This window comes from Poecilia reticulata, chromosome 20, assembly GCF_904066995.2.
Source record: "Poecilia reticulata chromosome 20, P_reticulata-male-v2, whole genome shotgun sequence".
Lineage (NCBI taxonomy): Eukaryota > Metazoa > Chordata > Actinopteri > Cyprinodontiformes > Poeciliidae > Poecilia > Poecilia reticulata.
This window is the reverse complement of record NC_088849.1, coordinates 19326773-19343364: the sequence shown is the minus strand read 5'-3', so window position 1 is coordinate 19343364 and position 16592 is coordinate 19326773. Positions and strand designations below refer to the sequence as shown.

The following is a 16592-nucleotide window of genomic DNA, read 5'->3' as shown; positions in this document are numbered from 1 at the left end:
GGTCAAGCAAAAACAAGTTAAAAAGAACTAAAAAGAAGAAAATGATGAGCTCACCACTACTTTAATGTTTGAAAAGGAGTAGGAAGAAGTGAACACTTAAGTTTCTAAATATAGTTTATCCTGACAGTCGGTTGCATATTTTACATTACAAAACAAATAGAGAAATCGAGAGCTATGTCCTAGTCCAGGGATTTTCTTTGAAGACTGCAGAGACTTGAAAATGCAAAACCTAAACTCCTTTCTAGTGCACAAAGCAAAACTTGTCTGCTTCCCCCCAATGTTTCAGTAAACTTATACAGCAGAAACATTTTCATTTAGATCATTTTGAAAATCTAAACATTTGATTTGCATGCTTTTGATTGTTTGGTTTAAATGTTTTTAAACCTATTGCCATACAAAACTTTAAATCATTGGGTTTTTTTTCCCTGCAGGCGATCCAGAATCCAAGCGATGATGCCTTGCAGGAACAGGCGTGGGCAGCTGTGGTTCCCTTGGTGGGAAAACTGAAGAAGTTCTACGAGTTCTCCCAGAGATTAGGTAACTAACTTCTGTTTCTGGTAGGAGAGCAACAATGATATCGCTGTTTTACCCTGAAGCAATCTCAGGTGTGTTCTGGGATTTTCACTCAAAGGAGACATATTGTGCAAAATTCAGATTTTGCGCATTTTTGTACTTCCATTTGTGTCTCAACTGCTTTTTTAAAAAATTGCCCAGTTGTGTTTTAACAATAAGTTCATGTTTTTTTGGTGTCTGGAAAATTACCCAGAAGGAAAAAACCTTCTGAATGTAGCACAAAACGGAAGACACTGCTCCTCACCTAGCAACCTTAACGAAGCTCAGTTTGTTACCTAGCAACCCCAGCGATGTTCTACCCATCACCCAGCAACCAACATGTTTGACCATCTGGTTCTACAGCCGTATACGCCATACAATGGCTGCTGGAAAAGACAAGTGTTTTGTTGAGGACTTACCATTCAGAAACCACTTGCGGCGTTCTTGTTGGTTGTGCTGGAGGCTCCACTTCTGCTTCTCAAAGATGTACGTTTGTGTTATTGTACATTTGTTTGCAGCCATTTTTACGTGTGAGTGTAAATGTTGAGTTGGGGGGGGGGCGTGGCCATCACATCACCGGCTTATTTGGATTTAAAGTGACAAGATGACCTAAAACAGTTTATCCTGAAAGGAGCTCAAAATATCAGACCAGACTGAAATCTTAAGAATAATTTTGTGCGAAAAATGTAATGAGCCCGTTTTGTTTAGCTCGTAGCCCAATCCTAACCTGTTCAAGGAAGCATTAATGGATCACCTTTAAACTCCTGCTGATGTTTGTGATTTGGTTGGAACTTTTTTTATCTTTGTTTTTTCTCTTTTTTTTTTTTTTGCACCATTTTCATAAATTATTAGCTGAACTTGTCTACCTATATCCATGCGACGTTACCCTAGCCTCTTTTCTCTGTGTGCTTTGATAAGCCTCCATGCATTTGCATTGTTTATTAGTTTGTTTCTTGTGTGGGAGGGGGCTGCAGCGTGTTTAATTAGCACAGAATCAAGGAGTCGAGGGGGTTTGGCTTTCTGCTCCATGGTCTTCTTTTGACCCTCTATGTGAGGAGGGGGGCGGAGCCTGTCACGCCTCGGTAGCATCAACCCCGGGACGGCGGGGTTTTCAATGGGAGCAGTGGGCGGTGGCAGCCTGACGGCGGCTGTTATGTAACAAAGTAGGTCATCTCTCAGCGTCGGCTGCTGCTCTAATTCACTGTCTTGGCTCCTGGCTTCAGGGTCCGTGTCGGCCTGGCGTCTTGACTTATCCACATGAAGATGAAAGTCTACTACAGAGCCGGACCGTTCGGAAGAGTCGCTTATGTAATGGGCGGCTTTGCTTTTCAAACAAATGAGTGCATCTTTAAACAAAAATAAATGCAGAATAATCGGAGAACTGCAGCAGGAGTCAGTTTTGAGATGTTTTCAGTGCAGAAAGTGAAAATCTTACATTTTGTTGACTTAATTGTTGGGAAACATACAAATTTTATCTATCTTGTTCCAAAAGCTTTCTTGTGAATTATTGTGGAAATTCAAGCAAAATCAAGAAATATCTGTACTTTTTTGTGCTAATGCATAAGTGTGAGTTTATTGCAAATTTTTCACAAAAAAAGTAAAAAACTTTTGATGTAACATACATTTTACTCCCATCTGCAGGTGGCAGTATTTCTTACTTTTGCTAAACAGCTGCCTTAGCTTTTAGTCGAGTTATAATCCATAATAATGATACCGTGAGTAATAAAAAGTTGTATTTGCCATCATACATAAGTTCAAGTATTTACAAATCACTACCGCAAATACTTTTTTATTCACAAAGACAATCACGAAATCATGAAGGGACAAGATGTTCATTATTATTTAATTTTAAGAACTTATTTATATTTTAACAGCTTAACGGGTTTTATCAGTAGATTCTGGTACAACTGCTCCTGTGGGAAAATTCATGATTTTGATTTGGCCCAAAAGGAAAATGAATTTGACTCTCCTGTCAGGCATGTGATGGTCATCTCATAACTTTGTGTTTCTGGTGAATGAAGGTGGTGCTTCTTTTTTGAAGAACAGTCATATCAGCATCTACCTTCCTGTAAAGTTTTGACATCTGAAAATAAAGATCAGACATGCTCAGATCCTCCTCGCCTGCTCCGCTATGACCTGATGAGCTCAGACATCCCTCCCCCATCTCTCTCTCTCTCTCTCTCTCTCTCTCTCTCTCTCTCTCTCTCTCTCTCTCTCTCCCCCGTCTCGCCGACGTTTTGGAGCGCCGCGTTTCCGACGGCACTAAAAGCAGCTCCGCTCCAACTTCTGTTTTGACTGGGACGCAGACGAGGGAGGAGGGAAAAAAACTGCACCACTCTGGCCATTTTTAATCAGCCGCTCGGCTGCAAACGCCGTCCCAAGCAGATGGTAGTCATTACCGGATGGCAGACGCGCTCAGTTCACCGCCGCGGCCCTGCCAGCTCTCAGCCCGTCTCCTGAAAGTCCTCTTACCCCCGTTATCTTAAGTAGACCCGTGTCTGAATCTGGGTCATGTTGACATGAGCATCGTGATTGGTGATCGTAACGAACTGTAAAATATACTTGGAATAAATCAGTTTAAATTGAATTTGCTACAACGGTGCCTGGGTTACGTCGCTGTTGAAGCTTTGAGACTGAACTCAAGGCCCCGTCTGCGTCTATAAATAATATTCCCTCTGGGTTCCCTTCATGTGAAGAAGACATGTTTGTATAATATTACTCTCCTTTTGGAAGTTCTCAGCTGAATCTCCCTTAATATGTTTTTCATTTCCCGCCCGGCCCTCCTCATGCCTCCCTAATTATCTGACCATGGGTATGTAATGTCGAGGCATGGCACAGTCAAAACAATGACTGTAATCCTGCTTGAATGACATCATGCCATCCCCTCCTCCCTTCTTATTTCCATGCCAATAAGATAATTAGTCCCATGTCTCATCTGCATCTGAACGGGAGAGGCCCTGCACCCCGTCTTCCTGCCTCTGGGCGATTTCACCGCTGGCCCAGAATCAGGATGCTTCAGCCGGCTGACGCTTCGGGAACTTTACCTCGATCCACTCTGACACTTGTTCCTTGACCTCAAACGAAGACGACAGGAGATCATTCCTTGCTTTAACTTTTATCCCTTTGAGTCTTGAGAGTGAAATTTAGGATGATGTTTGCATTTGTGAAGTTTTAGGTTGTGTTTTTGGGGGGTAAATTAAGCAATGTGGGGAGATGTCCTGCAGAGAGGACATCTGTTGCTGTGGGGATTCATTTTTTTGGCAGCAGCTTCAGTTTGCATCCACTTGTCCCCTTAGAGAGCGACGCTTCTCTGCAGAGTTAAGCGTGTCTGTTTTCCTCTTCGTGAATAATTTAGTAATTTTCATATTACAAAGAGGTGTTATAAATAAGTTTTCTTTTATATCTCAAACCGCCACGCATTTGAGCTCTGTGTCTGCATATTTAGAAGTTCTGTAAATCAATAAAAAAAAATAACTATTCAGATTAAACACACTCTAGGGCTGTGGTTAATCATAACTAATGCACGTTTTCACAAAATGTCAGAAAAACTTTTAACTTTCCTAAACCGACCATCTCAGTTTTTCAAATCCAGGAATGTTTAAAAGAAGTAAATTTGTTTCAAACGTAATTTATAAATGCTAAACATTAGCTGGTTGTTTGCAATAAGTAACTAAAAACTACCTTCCTTTTATCCAAAAGTTTTAGTTTTTCTTTGAACTAAGTAACCAAAATAGGCAATGTGATTAATCTGCATTTTATAATAATAAAACGTTTTTGATTAATTGCATTAATATAGACGGCTCTAATATTTAGCTTCTTTAGTCTTTAGCTTTGCACTCGAATGGAAAAAGGTACAAAGTTCAGCTGCACCGCTTGTTTGAGAACCTTCTCTTGGTTGTTTTTTGTGAGAATAAACGTCTTTAAATGTGTTTTTCTCTGACAGAAGCGGCGTTGCACAGCCTGCTGGGTGCTCTGACCAACGAGACGTACAGCGACCCGACCCAGCACCTGGAGCGGGAACAGGCGCTGGCGAAGCAGTTCGCCGAGATCCTGCACTTCACCCTGCGCTTTGACGAGCTGAAGGTTCGACCGTTTCTGCCTATGACTTTGTACACACTCAGTACGATCTGAATAAAACAAATATTTCTGCCACATCATTAAAAAATATAATTTTACACACGGGATCGGTTTCATAAATGTTTGCCTCCACGTAAGCCTCATTAATTACACCACTGAGCATTGTTTTTAACATGCCAAACCCATAGGGGGCAGTGTAGTGCCAACACCTGTGTCAGCTAAACAGATTATAACTTCATGTTAGGAATTAAACGTGGAACTACCAGGTTAATTTGTGTGGACAGAAAGAGAAGTTGAAATACTTTTAAAAAGTGTATTGGAATATAAATTTAATAAAACACAAGACGATGTCGACTGGAAACATGTCGATGAGGCTACATTGGTGCATTATTTATGCGCTAAATCTCTATTTTTTCATGTAAATACACAGATACAAATGCAGAGTTTTCTCAGATTTCCTCTTTGGTTTGAGGATTTAATCCTATATATTCTGTAGTTTTCTAATTTCTGGAGGAACTTCTAGTAAAACTTGCAGTCATAACTTGAAGCGGTTGAGGCTACCAGTAACTAACTACCTTTTTTGTTTAATGTCCATCGTTGGTCTGCCGGATGCCATTAGTTCACTTCTGTTGCCAACCCACAGGATTTATTCATCTGTGATTTTCTTTTGTATCTTTCTGTTGTGATACAAATCTTAAATTTAATTCCTAATGGTCTTAAAAAGTCTAAAAAGTTGGTGAAACCTGCAGAAACTCTGATTAAACTGAGGCCAAAACGCTTAAAATGTATTAGTTTTCCCAGATATACGTGTGGACCAGGCCTAAGATGAAATGCTCACCTTTCACCCATCACTAATGTTTGCTTTATTCTGCTGCAACACAAACAAATTGACTTTTGGGAAACTGAGGATTGGAAATTGTCCTAATCCTGCTCTTGCTTCTGAGTGTGTCGTGTTTCTGTAAGCGATCAAGTGAGAAATCTGGCCTCTAATCAGCCACAGAGTGCTAATGAAACGCTGTTCAAAGTCTCACACATCAAGCGTAGGTGTCGCTCAAATGCCCATTGTAACGCCACGTAATCCCGAACTCGTTTGCTCTTCACTCCGAGACGCAAACGGCTCCCCGACTCCCTGAGGCGACACCCCAATTAGTACCCACCACCCAGCCTGGCAAGATAAAACATGAAGATGGGGGGTGCAAGGTGGCATGCCTGGCCCATTCATCAATCTTTCACATCCGTGCACGGGCTTCTGACCTAGTTAGAGCGTCTGAGTGGCATGCAGCCCCGCCCTGGCAGTGCAGACTGTCTCCGCTGGTGGAAGCAGTGGACAAAGACGAAGTACCAGTCCATTGTAGCAGGATTAACATGCTGCAAGTGCAGCTTTGACAGTGACGGGCTCGTGCAGGAATGAGGATAATTACCCACATAATGAGCTTTCACTGGTGGTACCGTTTTGTAAGAAGCTCTCTCATTGGACAGCTTCGTTTTTGCAGGAGGTCAAAATAAGATGCTTCATATTTTAAAGTAAGTGTGAAGCTCTGACTGTAAATAATGTCACAGATTTGTGCTGTGCCTCGACTTAATGAGACTTTTTTTTAGCTTTACTCTCCTGTCAGAAACGGTGCAGCTGATTCCTTTAAAATGAGGGAAAAAAGCCAAATATCTCCTGACAGGAGGAGAGGGAGGACGGGGATGCAAGGGGCCAAATCGGTGTCAGACGACTTAAATTCAGTTCAGCAAATAAAGCTGTAATTGTATCCGTGTTCTTTTTATGTCATTCCTGCCCAAAGCTGCATTTCTGCCTTGCTGGCTAAAACGTTCTGTCATGACAGCGCAGCGGCGGGTTTGATCCTGAACTCGCCGCCCCACAGCAGACCCGTCTCATTGTTCCCCGTTTCTCCTCTCTTCCAGATGACAAATCCTGCCATTCAGAACGACTTCAGCTACTACAGGAGAACCCTGAGCCGAATGCGGATCAATAACGTTCCGGTGAGGACGCTTTCGTTAAAGAGCTGGACGGAGGAGGAGGAGGCGGCGACTTTTGATTTTTGGTTTTACAGATCAAAATTTACAGTCATTCCTACAAAAACAGGCCACATGGGTTTTTTCTTATTTGTGTTTTCATCACTAAACGACACATAAACACAGTTGGGTACAAACTGGGGAATGTGATAAAGCACTTAGCTTGTTAAAAATTAAACATATCCCTCATAAGTTGATCTTAAGAGAGCTTTGGGATCAAACTATTCAGGAGGAGAAAAGAAAAACACTCCAAACAAATGACATTATTTCTTTCTCTGCTGTTTGTGAAACAGTTACATTAATTTAACCCATTTAGGTCAGACAAGCCTATTTACTACAAATTTAAACAGTTTACGTCTTTTTGTTTGTGTTTGTTGACTTTCTGACAATTTAAAAAACATTTCAAAAATTTTTAACGTAGATAAATCATAGCGACACGTGTTGGATGCATTTAACAATATTAATGTTCATGAATAAACCTGCTATGAAAAATCTGAAGGATCATATCTCTTCCTCATTGAAGTGAAAATATTTTAATCTCAGGAAAATGATTAAACTCCAGTTAAAGCAAAGATTACAAGAGAAACCCACAGGAACTGAGGTATATTCTATTTTAATAAAAAAAATAAACAACTGAACATGAAAATACTGAAGTTAAGACGATTAAGAGGCAACATCTCCCGGTCCGGCTTTCTAAATGTACGATGAGACTTAAAGAGGAGCTGCAAAAGCAAATTAGGTGGATTAGCAGTGCTTCTTGCTAACAGCTGAGGATGTCGAGCTGTTGGCATGAAATCAGTCTTCAGTCAGAGGCATTTTCAGATTAGTTGCGAGATTGACTGCTACTGGAGAGCCTTCCTAGCCAAAGCATCACCATCCAAAACGACTCTTTGAAGATACTCGGATCATTTAATTTGAATGGAAAAATTATTTATTTATTATTATGATTTTTCACTGTCTGAGTTGCTGTTCAGTCAATTAATTGGTTGTTTTCAGCTTGTAGGAGCATGTCTGGCCTTCTTTTGTCAAATAACTGACCCCTCTGGTTAATGTCGGCCATGAAAAGCCCCATTTCTGTGTTCTCATCTGTACTGAGCGTTGCATCCAGGTGCTTGTTTATTCCATTCATGCCTGACATGGGAGGAAATGATGATTTTCCTGCTCCGGTACTGTCCCATTGATTTGTTCCCTTGCAGATCTGATGGCTTCAGAGAGGACCAAATATAACCCTACAACACAAAAAGGTGTTTAAAAAGTTTTAACACCCGATTGTTTTTAATGGACCGTTAAAGCGGCCCAGTTAAAGGTTTCTGCTGTTATCGAGCTTCAAAAAGCCATTCGCTGTCTTGTGTCTTTCATGCTGAACTCCAGCTGATCTCTCCTCGTCTGCCGCTTGTTTAAGCCGGTAGTTTAAATTTCACAGTCTGGTCTCCGTTGTGACCTGTCTTGACGGAGGCATTCTTCCCCTCGGTCCTGAGTTTGCCATTAGGGGAAACGGGCCCAGACAAGCCGTCGTTGGGAGCCTGTCAGCGCTGAACGACGCCCCGGCTGCCGTCCCCCGGTTTAGTCACCGCTCAGAGAACTGAATCATTCAGACATCCGAGATGAAACGCATCTGTCCCGCTCGGGCGGTCTTTGAACACATCCGTCAGGATTCGTTAAAACCTGAATTGGTTTGAAAGTTTGGGGCGATTTATTCTCGTCCTGTCAGGGTTTCTCTTGACGGCAGGAAATGTTCCCTTGTTGTTTGCTTTAAATATGCGGACAAATTTAGCTCAGGCTCTTCAAGAGACGCCTTGTTCTCCGTTATCTGCCAGGTGTTTTGTGCAGCTGGGAAACTAAGGGGTGAAGCGGTTCATATCAGTATTTTCCTGTCATAGTTTCATGTGATAAAATATCTCTTTATATGCACAAACGCACACTCCACTGAAGCTGCTCGAACAACCAGATATTAATGGTTTCTATCTCTATCTTCCAATATGCAGTGAAAGCAGGAAGAGATGGCTTTTAGATTACTCATTCAGTAGCACCTTTTGTTTTATTACTTTGACATTTTTCATTCAAATTTTACTCAGATAACAGTTCTTTTATATCTCTGGGGTCAGCTAAAGGTCCTCATAAGAATTTTATGTGAAGGTCAGACGTTCTGAACAATAGATGAAAGGTCTGCAGGTTAAATAACCTCACTCAGTCTGACTTTATTTTGTTCGATTTCCAGGCAGAAGGCGAGAATGAAGTCAACAACGAACTGGCCAATCGGATATCTCTGTTCTACGCTGACGCCACACCCATGCTGAAGACGTTAAGTGACGGCACAACAAAGTTTGTATCAGAGGTGAGAGGCCAGAAGTTATAGCTTTTATCTGATAAACCAAAACAAAGTAGAGCATAATTGTGAAATGGAAGGGAAATTATGCAAATTTAAGGAGTATGAATGCTTTTACTGTACTGTGGGATACAAATAAGACTTGGGAGAAGTGAGAAAAATTCATCAATTGTTTATAAAATTTATTATTTTTATTTAGGCCAGTTTAAGATTGAAGCATTTTTATAGCTTAGTAGTTGCCCCAATAAATTGCTTCGATGTGTTATCTTCTGCTCAGTCTGGAGTCGCAGAGGCAGCAGCCTAAACAGAGAAGCTTAGGGTGTTTTCATACCTGATAGCCCAGTTGGGAGCAAAATTGCAACATTTATTACATTTTCAGCTGCTGCAGTACACTTTCACACTGAGTCAAACTAATCAAATTAATTGAAGAACCTGTTCCCCTCCTGGCCTGTGGGGGCGCTGCACCAAGACCCACTGAAGCAAAAACCTCTGAAGAAGACACTGAGTGCAACTTCCTTCTACACAAAATGTAAACATTTTTTGTCCTTGGGAAAAGACCACTAGCCACTTCTCCCACTAGTGCTAGACCCATCCGTTTGTCTAGATTGTATTTACCCAGAATGCCTTTCACAATAGTCCACGTCATGCTGTTGGAGCGGTCTCCGGTCCGCTTGCATCCACATATGTATTCAAACCACACCAGAATTCACTTCCACCTTAAATGAGACTTAAGGTGGGCCAGAGTTCGGTTATGCATTCACACCTCCCCAAACAACCACACTTTCTAGACAAGTGAACTGGATTTAAAGTGGTCCAATCAGGACGGGTGTAAATGAACTCCAGTTCGTTTGGGGAGGTGTGAATGCGCAGACAAACTCTGATGCAGACCAAAAAAACAAATTCTGGTCCACCTAAAATCCTTGGTCTTGGTTGTAGTGAACTCTGGTGCAGTTTGAATGCAGATGTGAATGTTAAGGGAACCGGAGACCGAAGTGGACTATAGCACAGGGCATTCTGGGTAAATACAAACAAAACAAAGGCGAGAATCTAATGCTAGCAGGAGAAATGGCTTGTGGTCTTTTACCAAACAGAAATCCTACATCTAAAATCTGATGCCACTCCATTTTTAACATTTTGTGAAGAAGGAAGTTGCACTCAGTGTTTTCTTCAGAGGTTTTTGTGTCGTTTCCTTCAGTGGTTCTTGGTGCAGCGCCTCCACAGGCGAGGAGGGGAACATGTTTCTCAAAGAGTTTCATTTGTGAGTCCCTCCAGAGTGACCTGCGCCTCCTCCTGGAGGACATTTATGAAATATTTATGGCTGAGAATTAAACATCAGCTTTAAAAGTCAGAAATGTCTCTTAACTTCTGATAAAGCTGTTTGAGGTTCTGTGTTTATATTTGAGACATGAAGCTAAACTCCTCTGAGAGGAAGTCCTAAATATTTAAAAGTTATTGAAACGTCGCCATGTTGCTTTTTTTCTTCCCGCAGAACAAGAACCTGCCCATCGAGAACACGACGGACTGCTTGAGCACGATGGCGAGTGTGTGTAAAGTCATGTTGGAAACGCCGTGAGTGATTCCCTCCACCTGCTTCCCGTCTGCTCCGGGTTTGTTTCTTTTTTTTCTTCAGGCTTGTGATCCCCGCTGTGCGTCTCTTTCAGGGAGTACCGCAGCCGTTTCAACAGCGAGGACACGGTGTCCTTCTGTCTCAGGGTGATGGTCGGAGTCATCATCTTGTACGACTACGTCCATCCTGTTGGAGCTTTTGCCAAGTCATCTAAAATCGATGTAAGCTGAGAAAAAATCAGATTGTGATGCTGTTTACAGGATTCTTACTCAGAGGCTCGGAAAGTCCAGAGATGATTTCAGTTTTTCCAGGAAAGAATTAAAGATTATAGAGAGAAGTTGATTTTCTTTCCTATCAACTGTTTCCTATCTTCCTCTATTCCTTCTTTCCTCGCTTTCAGCCTTGGTTCTTCCTTCCTTTAATGTTTTTGGTCATTTCCTTCCCTTTTCTTTCTTTCCCTTCTTTCCTCATTCATTTCTTTTCTCGTCTTCTCTATCACTCATTTCTTTTGCCTTTAATCCTCTTTTCCTTCTTTCCTTCCTTCCTTTTTTGTGTTCTTCCTCCCTTCTGTCTTTTCCTACCTTCTTGTATCGTTCCTTTCCTTCTTGTATCCATACTTCCTTCCTTCTTTCTTTCCTTCATCCTTCCATTTTTCTGTTCCTTCATTTTCACCATTTTTCATTTTGTCCTCTCTTCTTTCCCTTTCTGTCCTTCCTTCTCTCCTTGCTTCCTTCCTCTCTTCCTTTTCTTTTTCTTGTTTACTTTATTCCTTTTTTCCTTCCTTGCTTTCTTCTTTTGTTCCTTCCTCCTTCTTGTGTACTTCTTTCCTTTATTCCCCTCTTTCTTCCTCTCTTCCTTCCTTCCTTCTTTCCTTCATTCTCCTTGTGTACTTACTTCCTTTTTCACTTCCTTGTTCTTGTGCCCTTCCTTCTTTTATTCCTTAATCTTTTCCTCCCTTCCTTTGTTAACTTTAGCACTTCCATCTCTAAAACTTGCGATAGGTAGAATTTTGTTTCTGAACATTTCCTGCAGATTAAATATCAATTTAATCTTGTTTTAATCCAGATGATGTGTTTGTTCTCTGCAGATGAAAGGCTGCATCAAAGTCCTCAAAGATCAGCCTCCAAACAGCGTAGAAGGCCTTCTCAACGCTCTCAGGTGAGCTGCGGCGAGTCGCATCTCCGTTTGAATGCCCTGGATTATTTTCTTGTCCCCGACTCACTGTGAGCTTCATTATACCAGCTCAGAAAAAAAACCCAGATTAAATCCGACACCTCGTCCCTCTCGGTCCAAACAAAGGCCGGCCGGGTCGCCGCCTCTCAGACAGACAGGGTCATAATCTGAGCCAGCCCCACATCTGCGATGGGCCAGAGGCGGCCACCACTTCCTGTCCTCCGGTCGTTTTCATGCACAAGCAGATTTAACGTCTGCGATCGCAGCTCTGATCTGACAGGATGACAAAATACGGAGAAACGATACCATCAGGATTTACGCTTGCAGTGACTTTACTGAACCTTAAAACTCATCCTCTCTCTGTAATTTGTTTCAAAATATGAATGTAAATGATGACAGCCTTCATTTAAGTATATTGTTTTTGACTATTTAAAAGACACCTGCTCACAAATGTGTTTTTTAAAAAGCTTTTCCCAGATTAAAACGTTCACTGCTTTAATTCTCTGAGCATATTTATTTAAATGAGACTTAAACGAAGAGCTAAAGTAAATACCACTGTGAATAAGCAAAGAAGTTATGACTTATGTTATCTACAAATTCTCAAAAACAGTCAAAGGAATGTGACTTCTTTGATTTTTTATTTTTTTTTAGATATTCACTTTTTGCATGTTTTTGTACTTTCATTTGGTTCTCAACTGCTTCTAAAAACAGCCCAACCACTTTGGAAAAAAAAAATAATTTAGCTATAAGTTCATGTTTTCTGATGTCTAGAAAATGAGCCCTTACCAATTGTTGAGTCACGCTGCTGGAGTTCTGATTGGGTTGCGAGAGCAACCCAATCAGAACTCCAGCCTGTTACCTAGCAACCTAAGTGGAAATCCAACCCATTTGGTCAGCTGGTTTTACAGCTGCACCATGACTGCTGGAAAAGACAAGAGTTTTGTTGTTGACTTACCATCCAGAAACCACTTGCTGCATTCGTGTTGGTTGTGCAGGAGGCTCCACTAATGCGTTTCAAAGATGTACGGTTGTATAATTGTGCATCTGTTTTCAGTCATTTTCATGTGCGAGTGTAAATGTTTTGTATTTAGACGTGTCAGAGTAAACGAGGCTTCATAAATATGCATGTTTCATCTTTCAGACATTTGTCAAGAATTTTGCAAACCATATTTTTCTTTCCACTTCACATTTATGCACATTTATTTTAGTCTCAGAAAATCCCAACTCCCTGGAAATTTTTGGTTACAAAGTAAAAAAATGTTTAAGCAGATTTTGAATTCAAATCTGTAAATAATTTCAATGTCACTCTGCAAACTGAAACAGATCAAATCTAGATAACTCAATGTGTTGTACAATTTAGTACATTAATATTTCAGATTTTAGCCATTTTTGTTAAACAAACAAACAAAAAACATTTTAATGATTTAACTGAGGGGTGTCTAAAGTGTGGTCCTGGAGCCATTTGTGGCTCTTGGAATTGTTTTGCATGGCCCAAGAATGATGCAAATTTGCTCCACCAACAAATTCGAAAATTTCACCAATAGCTTAAAATATTCTTGAAATAGAACATTATTAGTACAAACCAAGATATTTTTTAATTAAGGAAATTTAGAAAACTTTGTGCCTCTATTTTTTTGCATCAGTATGATTTAAGGATCCAATGTCTTCAACAATCAGACCACTTTGTTGATTTCATAATTATTGCATGCTTAGTTTATTTTTGTTAAAACAATAAAAATAAAATCACAGTGAACTCACTTTTGCATCTTTAAATTTAAAATTATCAGGTTTTGTGGCTCTGAAATGCTTCAGACTTGCTAAAGTTTGGCTTACATGACGATTCAAGTATTAATTGGAAACTATGTCTTCTGTTTTTGTTCCCCTCTGGACCCCAGGTACACCACAAAGCATCTGAATGACGAATCAACCAACAAGACTATCAAGAGCATGCTGCAGTAGGAACTGAGCTGCAACCACTGCTGGGGAGAAGCACCACTCACTGTCCTGAGGGATTTAGCTGCACAGAATGTTTTTAATTTGTTTTTATCATTTATTCTTTTGTTTTTGTTGTTGTTATTCTTGGAGAATGAGCTCAGCTCCGCCCATTTTTATGATGCAAAATGCTACTGCCATTGCGACGTCTCTTTCTGTGCCAAACAGATGACGCCGAGATGCGATGTTTTCGACTCGAGGCCACGCAAAGATGGCGGCTCGTGAACGCATTGCAGACCCTCTGGTGTTTTTAAACATTTCTTGTTTTTCCCTGAATAAGGGATGGGAGTGCTTTGACTTGAAAATTTCAGAGAGATATATAGAGAAGTATATATTATTTTGTTTGATTGGTTATTTAATTGCAACTTCTGCATGATGAAAATGTCTTTTCTTCTATTTAAAAAAAAAATCTAACAGTTCAATTTTGCTCTGTTGTGCTTTATCAGTTATGTTATTGAAATGGTACTTGTCAACATGAGATTTAAGAGTACTGTTTTTATATTTTTATAAGTTTTAATTTGTGCATATGTCTTTTTGTTCATTGTTCTGTTGTATTTTTCAGTTGAAAACTTTAAACTGTGAGGGGTGCAGAATCGAAATGAAATCTGGCATCTGTACTGTAAATGTACAATATGATGTGGCTGGAGACATTAAAGGTAGAACTCTTGTTTTCTACAAAAAAAAGTGTCCCATCAGTTTTTATTGCCAGATAGCTGAGAAAATGTTTTATTACACTTTTTTTAATCCTCATGTGAAAAGTGTCAAGGATTCTCACATTTGACCACAAAATGTCTGCGAGAAAAAAATTCAGATCTGTTCCCCTGAGCCCGAGCCGTTGTTTTTCTCAGAAATGAGCTCGGCTTTTACTGAAAGGAAATAATCTGCGTTGGTTAGCTTAGCATAAAGCTTTTATAACGAGAAACATCTCGGTATAATGCAGCAAAAAAATGATTAATTTATTTTGTTTTACCCTTTTTGATGCTCAAACTTTAATATCAGACAAAAGTGATCTGAGTAAAGACAAGCTGAAGAAAGCCATCAAGCTAACCAGATCCTAATTGTTAAATCATAAATTAATTTTGAATAGACCCATTTTTGAAAGCTTGACTGTAGATTCAAAAAAACCTTTTAAAAACTCAAAATGTCCTAATTCTGCAAGAAAAACTTCAACCTTGTAGTTGGTTTTGTAGAACTTTGGAGATGAAAATGTTTTAAAATGTAACATAAAATTAAATGTTGCACAAAAAAAGACAACTTTTTACTTTATGAATAATTTGGTATGTTGGACAACAGAAATCTCCATCCATCCATTTTCTTACACCCTTGTCCCTTGGTGGGGGTCGGGAGGGTTGCTGTTGCCCATCTCCAGCTAACGTTCCGGGCGAGAGGCGGGGTCACCCTGGACAGGTCGCCAGTCTGTCGCAGGGCGACACAGAGACAGACAGGACAAACAACCATGCACACACACACACACTCACCACACACACTCACACCTAGGGACAATTTGGAGAGGACAATTAACCTGACAGTCATGTATTTGGATGGTGGGAGGAAACCGGAGTACCCGGAGAAAACCCTCAATGCACAGGGAGAACATGCAAACTCCATGCAGAAAGACCGGGGCCGGGAATCGAACCCAGAACCTTCTTGCTGCAAGGAAGCAGCTCTACCAACTGCACCACTGTGCAGCCTACAACAGAAATCTTTCTCAGTAAAGTTTGTGGTAACTTGTGACTCTGTAGGGAGAATTTATTAGCAAATTTTCCATCCAAAACATTCAAAGACTGAACAATTGGTTAAAAAATTAAAAGTTTCTTTGAAATGGAGACATAATATTCCGACACTGGGTTGTAGTAAAAAGCGACTCACCGTGCCCTGATCTGAAGGTCAAGCAGAGATGAGAAACATTGACAAGTATCAGCCTGTAAAGAGCCACAAAGCCGTTGTCTGTAGTTTTGGGACTTCAGGGGAACAACATTGACAGCCATTATCCAGGAATGGAGAAAAGTGGATCAGTAACTCATTCATGAGGTCACAGAAGAACAAAGAGTAACATCTAAAGCCCTGCAGGCCAAACTTGGCTCAGTTTAGCTTAGAGTTCAGGTTTAACAGAGATTCGGCAAAAATGGCCTCCAGTAGAGAACTTTAAGGCCAAAAAGGATCTTTATGATTCCCAAAACTTTGGAAAATACTCTGTGGACTGATGAGACAAAAGTGGAACCTTATGGAAGGCATGCTTCGTGCTACATTTGGTGTAAAACTAACAGGATTTCAGAATTTTTTAAAAATTTATTCTTCCAAATTTATGATTTGGAAGCAAAACAAAGCAAAATGAAATTTAAAAAATAGTAAGTCTCAAAGGCAAGTTAAATAATTGAATTAAATAATAAATATATCACAATAAATATAAAAAATATAATAGAAACAATTGGAATTTTGAGAAAAAAATCAATAAAAGTTGATCAGGTTTTAGATTAATTCAGGGCAACAACAGCTTTTATATAGAAACTGTTTAGTCTGTTCCTGAATGGGAGCAAATACTTTTTCACAATATTAAATGAAAAACCTCTTATTTTTTGTATAAAACCTCCTGAAGCCTGAAGATTGGTGGATCAAATCATAAACACCAAACACTGTAGTAAAAACTTCATAAAGCAACAAAAAGATGCTAAAATCTGCGACGTCAGCAAAAAGTAGAGCATTTTCAGCTGTTTAATATATTTTAAACCCGGAGAATCAACGGTTCTTTTGCATGTTCTAGATGCATTCTGGGAAATTTAAACTTCCTGATGGTAAAAAATAATCAACTGGAACGCTATCCGGAATCGGATTCCTCACTGGGAAACTGGGAGCAATTTCAGCTGTGACGGATTTCGCGTTTCA

At 40.1% G+C, this 16592-nt stretch overlaps 1 protein-coding gene across 1 annotated transcript in view; it reads left to right on the top strand.

Moving 5' to 3' along the window:
- Window positions 1–14393, top strand: part of fam49bb (family with sequence similarity 49 member Bb) — a 42387-nt gene extending 27994 nt beyond the window's left edge. Inside the window, exons 5-12 of the mRNA XM_008396649.3 lie at window positions 432–537; window positions 4496–4635; window positions 6541–6618; window positions 8870–8986; window positions 10467–10546; window positions 10639–10765; window positions 11632–11702; window positions 13613–14393. Of these exons, the coding sequence (XP_008394871.1) occupies window positions 432–537; window positions 4496–4635; window positions 6541–6618; window positions 8870–8986; window positions 10467–10546; window positions 10639–10765; window positions 11632–11702; window positions 13613–13676 (783 nt within the window). The 3' untranslated portion in view covers window positions 13677–14393. The remainder of the gene's footprint in view (window positions 1–431; window positions 538–4495; window positions 4636–6540; window positions 6619–8869; window positions 8987–10466; window positions 10547–10638; window positions 10766–11631; window positions 11703–13612) is intronic.
- The last annotated feature ends 2199 nt before the right edge of the window (window positions 14394–16592 follow it).